Below are 14,763 nucleotides of genomic sequence, written 5' to 3' on the forward strand. Positions count from 1 at the left end.
AGATGGGTTTCACTGTGTTAGCCAAGATAGTCTCGATCTCCTGACCTCATGATCCGCCTGCCTTAGCCTCCCACAGTGCTGGGATTTCAGGCGTGAGCCACCGCGCCCGGCCCACCTGTTTCCTTTTAAAGGATAATGGTGTTTAAAAATCAAAACCAGAGAGCTAGGGGTACTTACAGCTACTATAATGTCATTGCTTTTGTGTTTCTCAAGTGGACAGGACCTGATATTTATAATTCGAATTTAACAGTACATAGGTTTTACTTCTTTGATTTTTATACTTATATCTTCTTTATCTTATACTTAATAAGATACTTAATCTTAGTTCCTAGCTCAGGATCCTTTAAGTACCATACATAACATTTATTCAATATATAAAATGAAAACTATATGAAAATGAGACATTCACATAACAAGAAATTGATGGTGGTAGTGTATATATATGTTACACATATGCATGCACAGAAGATAATATATCTATCATATGTTATATGAGGATAATTTGTACATGTATACTAGTTTTATAACTTTGTAAGTCAGCAACTTTGTTGTCAAATCTCTTTTCTACAATATCTTCTCCCTTATACAGACTTATACTCAGGAGGAGACATAAGTAAAAGAAACAATGCTTTTAAGAGACTCCTTGGGCTGCCCTGTAAACTGCTGAAAGTGGCTTTGGTTTTGTTTGGCACTTGGAGCTTTCTCTGCCCTTTGTGTTTTAGTGGCCTTCCCAGAGAAACCTGACCAGCCAGTTCTAGGTTGTCTTGGTTTTAGATCTTCGTGTCTTGTTTTCCAGCTATTGGGATGGAGTTGCTAAGATTTAGTTTGTGCCTTCCTTGAAAATTTCCTTTCTCTGACCTTAACCATGTAAGTTTTGAGTTTTTGTGAGTTAGGCAGAAGATGATCAGCAAAAGCTACATGATGTTTCTGTTCCCAGCATAAGACCCTGCAGTCAGTTTGTTACTTTGAATTTTCTCCAGACAATAGAAACTGGAACAAAGCCCAGAAGTTCTGGCATATTCTTGTGTTCTATTTTCTGTATACCATGTGGTCTCCTAGCACCTATAAAGAGTTCAGACCACTGCCTCCAGCACCCACATTCTCATATTCTCTTCCTCTCCCTCTCCCTCCCCCCTGCTCTCCCTTGGCCTTCTCCTCTCCCTACCTCTTCACATGCATCCTTCTGTAATTCCATTTTATGGTTCAAAATAGTGCCCATTTGGAATGAGTCATTTCTAACTCTTTAGTTGAATATACTCATTCATGAAATGTTTAAGCACTGGTACCTTGCATCTCATCTAATCTTCAACAATCCTATTATGTAAAAACATTATTTTAACTATGTTGAGGCTCACAAAGGTTGTGTAATTTGCCCACAGTCACATAATTTGTTTGGTGGAGCCTAGACAACAGCTGCCTATTGAGCTTATATTATGTGACAAATACTGTGCTAAGCCCTTTGTGTATTTTACGCATAGAGGCATGAGGATTAGAGAGGTTGGGAAGGTAACCATTGTAGTTGCCCAGGTTTCTGTCTGCAAGATCTGCATTTGTTATTCTGTGCCACATTAACAGTTACATAACAAGTGTATAATGTATATATACATGCCTCGATAATTGACTTTGTATACAAGATGCTCTAGAAGTCCAGAGGGAAAACAGCCTGAGAAAGTTCAATAGGGCTTCACAGAAAAAGTGGCATTTAAACTAGGCCCTTTCTTTGAGCTGGAGCTGCAAGGAAAGAAAGGGGAAAAAAATGAGTTTTTCCAAAAGGAGAGATCCATAAAGGCTCTGTTGTCAATGAGAAAACATATTTAAGGACGTGGGGTACCAAGTGGTTGTGTAGCAGAGCCCCTGGTGGCTGGGACAGGTTGCAAGGCAGGGAGGTGTGTGGAGATGGTATGGTGGGGACTTTGTGGACCACGTTCTGAAATTTGGATTGTGTCGTCTGTCCAGTGTGGCATCATCAATGGAAAGTGATGTAAACAGATTTCTGTTTGGGGAACATAACTGGTGGTATTGGGTAGGATGACTTAGGAGGGCTCAGACCAACTGTTAGGAGACGATGGCGATAATTGAGGCAAGAGCCTGACCCAGGACAGTAGGGAGGGGTGAGGTGCCTCCATGAGTAGACGCCGTCAGTGGCAAGCCACTTCAATCAGGTCATCTGCTTGGCTGTACACTCCATGGCTAACGGTTTTGGGTTTTGTTTTGTTTTTTTTCTTTTTCAACTGGAACGCAACTGAACTCAGTAAAAGTAACTGAACTTGCTTTTACTCTGCTGCTCTTAGAGTTCATAATGACATATGTATATACCTTTATGCTTGTACATGTGTGTTATGTACAAATGTATGTGTGATTGTGTGTAAATGAACTGTAGCATCTTATACATGCTGTACTGAAATTTTTTTTTCTCCCACTTAAAATATCTTGGAGGTCATTTTCTGTCAGTAAATCTGAAGCTACTTAATTCCTTTTGACAACTGCTCAATATTTCATTATATGGATATGCTGTAATGCATTTAACTAGTCCATAATAATGGACATTTAGGTTATTTCTGATATTTTTCCATTACAAACAGTGATATAGTGAGTGTTCTTGTTACATAGGTCCTTTTTTACATATACAATTATAACCAAATGCCTAGAAATAAATTTTTTGAGGAATTTGAAATTCTTTGAAATTGCTAGTTCAAACAGATTATGCATTTGTCATTTTAATGTATTGTTAAATTATTCTTTATACTGCCTATATCCTCACCCACACAGTGACTTATCAGACTTTTTGGTAGGGACTCCTCTGAAAGAGGGATAATGACATCTCATTGTAGTTTTATGTGTGTTTGAGCCATTTGCATTTTTCGAGAACCATTGGTATCTTCTTTTCATTTTTCTCTTGTGTTGTTGACCTTGTTTAGTTGTAGTAGCTCTTGCTATATTAAGGAAATTAGCCTTTTGACTGATGTCAGTTCCAGATCTCTCTTCCCAGTGTGATGTTTGTCTTTCAGCTTGACTTTCAGTAGTTATTACTAAGTTTTTCTTTAGTTGATTTATCAGGGTTTAATTTATTTGTTTTTGGGAGTGGCTTCGGAATTTTATGTCATACTTAAAGACCCTTCTTCCTGATTATTTTTTTAAATTTCCATTTTTTTCCTTCTAGCATGTGTATTGTATAGTTTAATTTTTTTGTATTTTAATCTTTCAGCCATTTGGAATGGATTTGGGGGTTAAGGTATTAAGTATGGATCAAACTCTTTTCCCCCAGTTGTCCTAACACTATGCATTGCAAGTTTTATCTTCCACTATTGATAGGAAGTGCCATGAGGTATCTTATGTGTGGGTCTTGTCTGCTTGTCTGCTTGGCTAGATCATACACTAGGCAACAGTCAGGTATTATTCTATCTTGTATGCCCCATAAAGTTGAGCATAATGATCTGAATAAAATAGGTATGAAATTAATTTATTTTTTACATTTAAAAAATTGTGATTTGTATACATAGGAAAGTACCCAAAACATTCATGTAAAGCTTAATGAAATTTTGTAAAATGAACCTGTGTGACCACCACCTGGATCAAGAAATAGGCCACTTCTAGTCCCCCAGGAGTCACCTCTATGCCCTTTCTTGTTTATTTATCTTTTTTCCTTGATCCTTGATGCAGGGTCTTTGCTCTGTCACCCAGGCAGGAGTGCAGTGGTGCGATCATAGCTCACTGCAGCCTTGAACTCCTGGTATCAAGTGATCCTCCTGCCTCAGCTTTCCAAGTAGTTGGGACTATAGGCACATACCAACAAGCCTGGCTAGGTTTTTACTGTTGTTTGTTTGTTTGTTTGTAGTGACAAGGTCTCACTATGTTGCCCAGCCTGGTCTCAAAACTCCTGGACTGAAGTGATTCTCCCCTCGGCCTCCTAAAGTGCTGGGATTACAGGTGTGAGCCACCATGCCCAGACCTGTATGCCTTTCTAACCACATTCCTCTTCCATCCCCCAGAAGTAACCATTCTCTTAACTTTTGTTGAAGGGGTGGCCCGCCCCGTCACACCTGTGGGCGTTTCTCGTTAGGTGGAACGAGAGACTTGAGAAAAGAAATGAGACACAGAGACAAAGTATAGAGAAAGAAAAAGGGAGCCCAGGGTACCAGCGCTCCGCATACAGAGGACCCACTCCTGCACAGCACGGATCTCTGCATGGGTCTCTGAGTTCCTTCAGTATTTATTGATCATTATCTTTACCATCTTAGAAAAAGGGAAGTGGCAGGATAATAGGATCATCGTAGGGAGAAGGTCAGCAGTAAGACATATGAATAAAGATCTCTGTTTAAGGAAAAGTGCTGTGCCTTGATATGCATATGTAAACATCTCCATAAACCTTTTTAGTGCATAAAGAGCAGCATTGCCGCTAGCATGTCCCACCTTTCGCCCTAAGGCGGTTTTCTCCTTTCTCAGTAAACAGAACATATAATCGGGTTTTACACTGAGATGTTCCATTGCCCAGGGACGGGCAGGAGACAGATGCTTTTCTCTATCTCAACTGCCAAGAGGGCTTCTTTCCTCTTATACTAGTCCTCCTCAGCACAGACCCTTCACGGGTGTCAGGCAGGGGGACGATCAGGTCTTTCCCTTCCCACGAGGCCATATTTCAGACTATCACATGGGAAGAAACCTTGGACAATACCTAGCTTTCCTAGGCAGAGGTCCCTGCGACCTTTGGCAGTGTACATGTCCCTGGGTACTTGAGATTAAGAGAATGATGATGACTTTTCACAAGCATGCTACCTTCAGGCACTTGTTTACCAAAGCACACCCTGCACAGCCCAAAATCCATTAAACCTTGAGTCACCACAGCACATGTCTCTTGCAAGGACAAGGTTGGGGGTAGGGTCACAGATTAACAGCATCTCAAATACAGAACAAAATGGAGTCTCTTATGTCTACTTCTTTCTCTAGAGACACAGTAACAGTCTGATCTTTCTTTTCCTCACATTTGTGACAGTAATTTCCCTGCTTTTCTTTGTATGAAGTTGAACCATATAAAATTATCATTTTTGATAGGTCAAAAATCATTGACTGTCTGCAATTTCATGTTTCAACCTAGTAGTTTTTACTCACTATGTATAGATCTCTTAGTATAGTTTGAGTCTGTTATTGAATATCATTTAAATGGAATCTTAACTGTATTCTGCTGTATTAGTCCATTTTCGCATTGCTGATAAAGACGTACCTGAGACTGGGTAATTTATAAAGAAAAAGATGTTTAATGGACTCACAGTTCCACATGGCTGGGGAGGCCTCACAATCATGGTAAGAGGCATGTCTTACATGGCAGCAGGTGAGAAAGAATGAGAGCCAAGTGAAAGGGGTTTCCCCTTATCAAACCTTCAGATCTCCTGAGACTTATTCACTACCATGAGAACAGTATGGGGGAAACTGCCTCCATGATGCAGTTCTCTCTCACCGGCTCCCTCCCACAACACAGAATTATGGGAGCTACAATTCAAGATGAGATTTGGGTGGGGACACAGCTAGACCATATCATCTGTGTTGTGCTGCTTTCACTCACGGTGCTGTTGTAGTCAACCATGCTGTTGCAGGTTTCTGATTTTCATTGCTGAATATATTCCATAATATGACTACTGCATTTCAAGAGAAATCCATTCCACTGTTGCTGAATTACGAGTTGTGTCTTTATTTGGACTATTTTAGCAAGAATACCAGCGAGTCCCAGTGTCTCAAGCCTGTACTCCTAGCACTTTGGGAGGCCGAGGCAGGCAGATTGCTTGAGCCCAGGAGTTGGAGACTAGCCTGGGCAACATGGCAAAACCCTGTCTTTACAAAAAATACAAAAATTTATCAGGCATGGTGGTGCACACCTGTAGTCCCAGCTACTCAGGAGGCTGAGGTGGGAGGATCACTTGAGCCTGGGAGGTGGAAGCTGCAGTGAACTGTGATCGTGCTATTGCACTCCAGTCTGGGCAACAGAGTAAGACCCTGTCTCTAGAAAAAAAAAAAAAATCCCATAGCCTGGGTGGTTTAAACAGTGAACATTGATTTCTCACAGCTCTAGAGGCTGAGAATTCTAAGATCAAGGCACCAGCAGGTCTAGTGTCCATCGAGGGCCCCCTCCTAGCATGTAGACAGCCACCTCCTCGCTATATCTTCACGTAGCCAGGGAGGGGAGAGGGAAGGGGAAGCAAGCTCTCTGGTATCCCTTCCTATAAGGACATTAGTCCCATTCAGGAAGGTGCCACCCTCTTGCCCTAATTACCTCCCCAAAGCCCTACCTCCGAATGCTTTCCCATTGGGGATTAGGCTTCAACATACAAATTTGGGAGGGACACAAACATTCAGTCCACAGCAGGCTGTCTACAGCTTTGACTCTTTGCAGACTGTGTTGATGTGAAAATCTTTGTATGTGGGATTTAATGTGTGTGACTATGATTTCTCCTAAGGATCAGCAAATTATGGCTCACTGTCTGTTTTTTTCTTTTACTTTTTAAATACTTTATTTTGAAATAATTTTACATTTATGGGAGAGTTACGAAGTTAGTGCAGAGAGTTCCTGTATATACTTTATATACCTTCTCTTGCTTGTAAATGTCTTACGTAATTATGGTATATTTAAAATGAAGAAATTAATGTTGGTACAGTACTGTTAACTACAGACTTTTTGGATTTCATCAGTTTTTCCACCAATGGTCCTTTTTCTGTCATAGGACCCAGTGTAGGATACTCTATTACATGTAATTGTCGTATCTTAGATATGAAGCAAACTTGCCAGCTGTAGTACAGTAGGTGCACACTGTGTGTAGAGTTTTTTTGTTTTTAGCCTCCTAATATCCAGCCAAACCACTCTTTTCCAAAGCAGCTACTATGTAGCCTTTTGAGTCTATTTTCTTTCACTTAGAAAAACTCATTTAAAATTCATCCGTGTTGTTACATGAATGGTTTGTTCCTTTTTACAAGTTGAGTTGAGCTTCACATAAAATTAACCATCTTAAAGTGAACAATTCAGTGGCATTTAGTACATTCACAATATTATACAACCACATCTCCCTCCAGTTTTAAAATATTTTCATGATATTTTAAAATATTTAAAATTTTTCGGAAAAAAAAAAAACCCTGTACCCATTAAGCAGTTACTCCTCATTCCTACCCACACACCCCCAGCCCCCAGCCTCTGGCAACAACCACCAATTTGCTTTTTTGTTTCTATAGATTTACCTATTCTGAGTATTTCATATGAATGGAAGCGTACAATGTGTGACCTGTTTTGTATCTGGCTTCTTTCACTTAACAAAATGTTTTTGGTGGGGCACAGTGGCTTATACCTGTAATCCCAGCACTTTGGGAGGCCGAGGTGAGTGGATCACCTGAGGTCAGGAGTTCAAGACCAGTCTGGCCAACATAGTGAAACCCCTGTCTCTACTAAAAATACAAAATTAGCCGGGTGTGGTGGCACATGCCTGTAATCCCAGCTACTTGGGAGGCTGAGGCATGAGAATCACTTGAACCTGGGAGGCGGAGGTTGCAGTGAGCCGAGATCACGCCATTGCACCCCAACAAGAGCAAAACTCGATCTCAAAAAAAAAAAAAAATGTTTTCAGGGTTCATACATATTGTAGCATGTATCAGAACTTCTTTTATTTAAATTGTGGTAAAGTATGTATAACTTAAATTTGCCATTTTGATCATGTTTATGTGTACAGTTTAGTGGCATTAATTACATTCACAATATTGTGCAACTGTCATCACTATCTGTTTCCAAAACTTCACCAGCCTAAACAGAAACTCTGTCCCATTAAGCAATAACCCCTCGTTTCCTGCTCCTCCCAGCCCCTGCAAACCTCTCATCTACCTTCTGTCTCCAGGAACCTGCCTCTTCTAGATAACTCATATCAGTGAAATCCTACAGTATTTGTCCTTTGTGTCTGGTTTCTTTTACTTGGCATAATGTTCTTAAGGTTCATCCATGTAATAACATGTATCAAAACTTCATTCCTTTTTTGGCTAATATTCCGTCATATGGACATACACATTTCATATATCCAACCACCTGCTGATGGATGGTTATGTTGTTTTCACCTTTTAGTTGTGGTGAATAAATGCTGCTCTGAACATTGGCATACAAGTATCTGTTTGAGCCTCTGTCTTCAGTTTGGTTGGGTATTTACCCAGGAGGGCTTCTGTCACTTAACAAAATGTTTTTGGCCGGGTGCGGTGGCTCACTGGAGGAGAGTAGCTTGCTGACTGCTGGTCTTGAGTGTGTGTATAGAAATGGAATTACTGGGTCATGCAGGATGCAACTCTTTAGCTTTATTGGACAGTGGTAGGCGGAATCCCAAAGTGCTTAGATCACAGACAGCACTTGGTTTTATCAGAGTTTTAAATTTTTGCCAATTTGGTCCATGTGTGATGGTGTTTTATTGTGATTTTAATGTGTATTTCCTGATTTCTACTGGAGTTGAACACCTTTTCACATGTTCATAAGCATGTGGGTTTCCTGTTTTCTAGCATGCCTGTTAACTTTCCTGTTGGTGGTTTGCCTTTCTAAATTAATATTAACTAACTAATATTCCAAAAATGTTTACTCTTTGTGTTTCTGCAGAACAAATAGTGGAGAAAGATGAAGGTCCATATTATACTCACCTGGGATCTGGCCCCACAGTCGCCTCTATCCGGGAACTCATGGAGGAGCGGTGAGTGATACACAGATGTCCAAGGAGAAACGGGTGTGCTGTTAATGGAACGTGGATATTAAGCACCTCTCATTTTTCATTGCCTTGTAATAGAAAGCATACAGAAAGGAAGCCCTGATAACTGGGTTATGGAAGGCTGACTGTGGGATCCTCACTTCCATTGTTTCTGGGTTTCTTTCATTCTGTAGGTCTGCCCAATTCATGTACCCCTGCTTCTCTCTATCTTGAAATGTTTTTATTGAAGAAACATGGTTATATGGCTCTATGTCCTGTAGAGTTAGTTTCCTACAGCCTGAATTTTGCTGACAGCTTTCCCGTGGTATTGTGGTGTCATTTATAATGTTTCGCATGCCTCTGTGTCCTGTAAATTGGTAGTTAGACCAAAAGCCCTGATTGGGATCAGGTTGTTTTTCCTTTTTTTCCAAAACTGCCTCATAGGTAGAATTTTTTACCTCCCCTAAGAGGAATGTCATGTCTCACTCCTGGCCAGTGGGAACCTACTCAGGTTGTCCCCTAAATCCTTTGGACAGGATCATAGGAGTCTTTCATAACTTTCTTGATTTCTCATATGACAAGATATCCTGGGTTCACGTACATTTATCCAAGAAGTCCCAGTTCTTTTTCTTGGAGGAAAAAGTATTTAGAAAACAGACTCTGCCTACTAGGGGCACTCATGACTACACGGGGTTGTTCATTGTTTTTAGGCTGCTTAAGTAGAAAGAGCTATGTTGAATCTATGGATTTTTCATTCTTGTTATTGCTTAGTGATTACATACATCATGAGTTTATATTGACACTCCCAATTCAAATTCAGGACTCTAGGGTTTCTGTTTACTAGTTGTGGTTTTTGAGCAGTTCATATAGATGGAGACTTGGAAACCCATGTGCATGTCCACAGCAGTTAGTAAACTCTCTGAGTTCCAGTCTGTGGCTCCGGGACTGACAGCAGGGACTTGAGCCAGACTGAGGCGCAGTCCTGGCCCTGCCACTCACTACTGAGTCCCTAGCAAGTTGTTCTGCTCTTCTGTGACTCAGTTTTCTTATCTGCAAAATAGAGTTGATGATAGAAATACTTAGACTGTAGGAGTGTCGTGAGGATAAACTGAATTAATGTGTGGAAAGACTTAGTGCTTGTCATGAGTACTACAGAAAAGGTAGACAGTCATTAACTACCTCACAGACAAATGCACTAATTGCATTTTTTCAAATAAGCATTAGTTTTTGTTTTGTTTTGTTTTTGAGACGGAGTCATGCTGTAGCCCAGGCTGGAGTGCAGTGATGCAATCTTAGCTCACTGCAAGCTCCGCCTCCCGGGTTCACGCCATTCTCCTGCCTCAGCCTCCCGAGTAGCTGGGACTACAGGCGCCCGCCACCACACCCAGCTAATTTTTTGTATTTTTAGTAGAGACGGGGTTTCACCGTGTTAGCCAGAACGGTCTTGATCTCCTGACTTCATGATCCACCTGCCTCGGCCTCCCAAAGTGCTGGGATTACAGGCGTGAGCCACCACGCCCGGCTGCGTTAGTATTTTAATAATAAAAGCTAAGATGATGTAGACATAAGCATATGCTTGCCCATACATATACATACAAATACGTGAAAAGCTGCGTGGCTTAGAGTTGCTGCAGATTTGGGAACCAGATTTTGTCTGACCATGGGAGCCAAATACTTTTTATTTATTTTTTTGACATGGAATCTGCTCTGTCCTCCAGTCTAGAGTGCAGTGGTATGGTCTCGGTGCACTGCAACCTCCACCTCCCAGTTTCAAGCAATTTTCCTGTCTCAGCCTCCCGAGTAGCTGAGACTACAGGTATGCCACCACTCCCCGCTAATTTTTGTATTTTTAGCAGAGACAGGGTTTCCCCATGTTGGCCAGGATGGTCTCGAACTCCTGACCATAGGTGATCCGCCCGCCTTGACCTCCCAAAGTGCTGGGATTACAGGCATGAGCCACCGTGCCTGGCAAGGAGCCAGATACTCTTGTCTGTGTAGCACAGAACATGATTTTGAACTGAATGACTACAACAGCTTCTCTGAATAAATGAAAAGCAAGATACATGGAGGACAGTGATCTACTGTCATCACTCTTAATTTCCTAGACCATCTGGGAACATTTATATTCACCAATCTGTAAATTCTAGCCTGGTATGAGGGCACTTCTGAGTCAATGAGCATAAGACAGATTTGAAGCTGTGTAAGTGTTGTCATGCTTGCCTGCATGTGCTCACATCCCTGTGTGTTGTAGTTTGCAGATTAGACCAGGCAGCTTCTGGGCCAGTGATTTTTGTAAGGAATCCTGACACTATCATTTGCTGCAGGGGAGTCAAATGTACAAGTTTGATCTGGGGCAGGTTTTTTGTTCTGGGGCATTTTGAGGTAACAATTTTATAAGATTTCCAGACAGCTCTCTTAAACAACTTTTCATTATAGAAAAGTATTTTGAAACAAGGATCAAGAGATCTTTGAAATTTGGTAAGATAAGGTTGAAATATGTCTTTTTTTCTTCCCCTGATTGCTTTAAAAATAACAGCCAGCTGTAGATTCTTCAGAAACTGATCCAAGGGAGGAATTCCTCTCAAGACCAGGAATACTTGTGTTTTTCCTTAGCAACTGGTTTATTTTTATCTTAAGGACCTTGCAAATCATGTAACAGATTGCAGTTCCATCTTTATGTTGCCTGCTAGTAAACTTGGAGCCAGATTTGTGCACCCCATCAGGAGGAAGGTAATTTCTCATCTTTGGCCCATAGAACCTATTCAGGTTTATTCCTCTGGGTTTTTTTGTTTGTTTGTTTTATTTTGTTTTGTTTTTGACATGACCCTAACAAGCCTTTTTTGGATTTCTCATATAACAAGATATTCCAGGCTTGTCTCTCAAAAATACACACAAAATCCCACTGTTTGTATTTTGTATGCCAGCGTACCTTTTTTTTTTGCCCGTTACTCTGATTTCATCACTTGTTAGTTTTATCTTGTAGATATCTTCATAAGATCCTTTCTGGAACAAGGGGAGTAATGAGTGATTGATGCAAATCCCCTGAGTAGGGATCTAGTTTGTGAATGGTGGGTATAGTTTGTGAATGGCAGGTCTAGGCTGTCTCTTTTCCTAGACTGTTCCTCAACCCTTTCTCTTCAGGACTGCTCTGCTGTCAGGAGTTGGCTGAAGGCAGGGAGGGGAAATAAACTGAAATCAGGAAAACCTGGTTCTCTTAGCTTTTCCAGTAAAGATTTGGAGAAAGGAGGGGAAGGTTGAAAGCAGATCCTAAAATTTCCCAACTTATTTATGAGCTTCATACTTTGTGGGTACCCAGGTCCTTATCTTCATAGATAATTGGAGTCAGTTGTCAAACCCGTATCTGAGACCGGTGCACAGCACAGAGCCTTGTGTGTTCTGTCTGGGAAGGAGATTCTCTGCAGCCTAGGAGTTCATTAAAAGCTTGTTCTAGAAACAAAGAACCAACACTGTGCTAGCAGGTTCTCTGAGATTTGGGGAAACTGGTCTTGTTACTGTGTGATAGAGACAATCCTGAACAGGCAAAGCCTCAGAGCAGTGGTTGTCAGATTTCAGTGGGCCTCAGAGTCTCTAGAGGGTTTGTTAAAACACAGATGACTGGGCCCCACCTGAGTTTCTGACCCAGCAGGTCTGGGATGGGACCTGAGAATCTGTGTTCCATTCCTACCAAATTTCTAGGGGATTCTGATGCTGCTGGCTCTGGGACCACCCTTGAAGAGCCAGTTATCCTTTAGAATAAGATGATTGGCTTGGATGATTAGTTATCCTTTAGAATAAGATTTCAGGCTATCTATGCAGACTTAGTTGAGGGTCTGATAGTTAATCTGAATACTAGAAGGGCCTCTTCATGATAGGCCAAAAAGTGAGGCACTCAAGAAGAAAGAGCTAAAGTGAAAGTTGATTGGCTGTCTTTAAACACAAAGAGACAGTCAGTTCTGTTTTGTTTGTTGTTTTTTTTTAAAGTCTAGCTGATCAGACAGTGCTTGGCCCTTTTATTTGTCTAATGCGAGGTTCACTGCAGGACACATTTCTCACAGGGGCGGGATGGTGGGGAAGGACCTGGTTGGAAAGCGGTGGCAGTGTCCTCAGCTCACCCTCCTGCGAGGAACGCGATAGTGCTTCCGTATCAGCGAGAGGAGTGTGGTCACCTCAGGCTGTTCTCCCGACAGAGATCTCCAGGACACACCAGGGGCCCAGGCCCTGCCCTTATGGGTGGCTTTCTGATAAATGCTTGTTGAAATGAAAGTTGTCCAGGAACCAGACAAAAGCAGCATTATGTGTTCTTTAACTCTTCATCTAGACCACGCTATATAAACTCCTGAGTCCTGTCTCCAAACACTTTCTGTAAGAGACTAACAGAGCCTTAGAATTTTAATGTTGTAATGATCAGAAACACTTTTCATCCTTTTGCTAAGATCTTGAGTGAAATAGAGAACTTGGAACTCAGAGGAACCTTAGATCAGCATTTTGAAAAAATCTTTGTGGGCTGACAAGAGCTTGTTTGAAAACATTAATTAGTTAATTTTAAAAAATTATAAACTCTGTTCTCTTTTTCAATTACAAAAATGAACCAAAGGCTTTAAAAGTCTAAAGAATAAGTAAAGCTCTAAAGTTTGACGTTATTTTTCAATATTTTCTAAGCATTTACAAAGATATTTGTATATATACAGATATAAATGTATTAAATATGTATATAGAGAAGTTTTAAACCAAATGTAGTCCATTATAATATGCCCACTGTCTATAGCTTGCTTTTCCCCCCACTTAATTTCTTTCCATGTCAGTACATACAATTCTACCTAATCATTTTTGATGGGACATGGTTTTTCATTGCATGAAAATTGATGGTTTTTTTGGTGAGGTTTATTATAATGTATTTAACCAGTCTCATGGTAGACATGTAAGTTGTTTCATTTTTCTGTTGTTGATGAGACAGTGAATTATCTTGTTCCTAAAGCTTGGTGCATTTGTACAGTTATTTGTGGGGTGGAGATTCCTAGAAGTGGAGTGGATAAGATAAAGAATATGTGTATTCTGAACTGTAGAAGCTATGATAACGTTAATGCTCTATGAAATAGTATATTAAAATAACATGCCATGATCAAATTGAATTTATTACAGAAATACAAGGATAGTTAGATTCAGACAAGCTGTTAAAATAGTATGCTGTTAATTGATCGAATAAAAAACATTTAATCATCTGTCTCCTTATATGTTAAAAATACATTTTATAGGCCAGGCGCGGTGGCTCAAGCCTGTAATCCCAGCACTTTGGGAGGCCGAGACGGGCGGATCACGAGGTCAGGAGATCGAGACCATCCTGGCTAACACGGTGAAACCCCGTCTCTACTAAAAAATACAGAAACAAAAAAAAAACTAGCCGGGCGAGGTGGAGGGCGCCTGTAGTCCCAGCTACTCAGGAGGCTGAGGCAGGAGAATGGCATAAACCTGGGAGGCGGAGCTTGCAGTGAGCCGAGGTTGCGCCACTGCACTCCAGCCTGGGCGACAGAGCCAGACTCCGTCTCAAAAGAAAAATACATTTTATAAAAATAATTCTTAATTAAAATCCTTAGGACAGGAGACTCTTAGTAGCACCCTTCATATCTGTCTCTTTCCCAAAGTTAGCCAGTTTCATGCTCAGTGATGAATTGTTGGAAACATTTTCAGTTAAAGTTGGGAAGTAAGCAGAGATGCCTGCAAGCCCTTCAGAAACCTGGCCAGGCCTGCCATGCGTGGCTCACACCTGCAATCCCAGCACTTTGGGAGGCCAAGGCGGGTGGATCATGAGGTCAGGAGTTCAAGACCAGCCTGGCCAACATGGTGAAACCCTGTCTCCACTAAAAATACAAAAATTACCTGGACGTGGTGGCGGGCGCCTGTAATCCCAGCTACTCGGGAGACTGAGGCAGATAATTGCTTGAACCTGGGAGGCAGAGGTTGCAATGAGCTGAGATCGCACCACTGCATTCCAGCCTGGGTGACAGAGTGAGACTCCGTCTCAAAAAAAAAAAAAAAAGAAAGCACCTGGCCGTCTCAGAGAGACAAGAGTCAGGCTAGA

The 14,763-nt window shown here is 41.2% G+C and overlaps 1 protein-coding gene across 1 annotated transcript in view; it reads left to right on the plus strand.

The window, feature by feature from the left end:
- TET3 (tet methylcytosine dioxygenase 3) overlaps positions 1 to 14,763 on the plus strand; it is a 117,623-nt gene that overhangs the window by 79,744 nt on the left and 23,116 nt on the right. The window contains exon 3 of the mRNA XM_011980703.1: positions 8,603 to 8,693. Coding sequence (XP_011836093.1) covers positions 8,603 to 8,693 — 91 coding nt within the window. The remainder of the gene's footprint in view (positions 1 to 8,602; positions 8,694 to 14,763) is intronic.

This window comes from Mandrillus leucophaeus, unplaced genomic scaffold (assembly GCF_000951045.1).
Source record: "Mandrillus leucophaeus isolate KB7577 unplaced genomic scaffold, Mleu.le_1.0 Scaffold216, whole genome shotgun sequence".
Classification (NCBI taxonomy): domain Eukaryota; kingdom Metazoa; phylum Chordata; class Mammalia; order Primates; family Cercopithecidae; genus Mandrillus; species Mandrillus leucophaeus.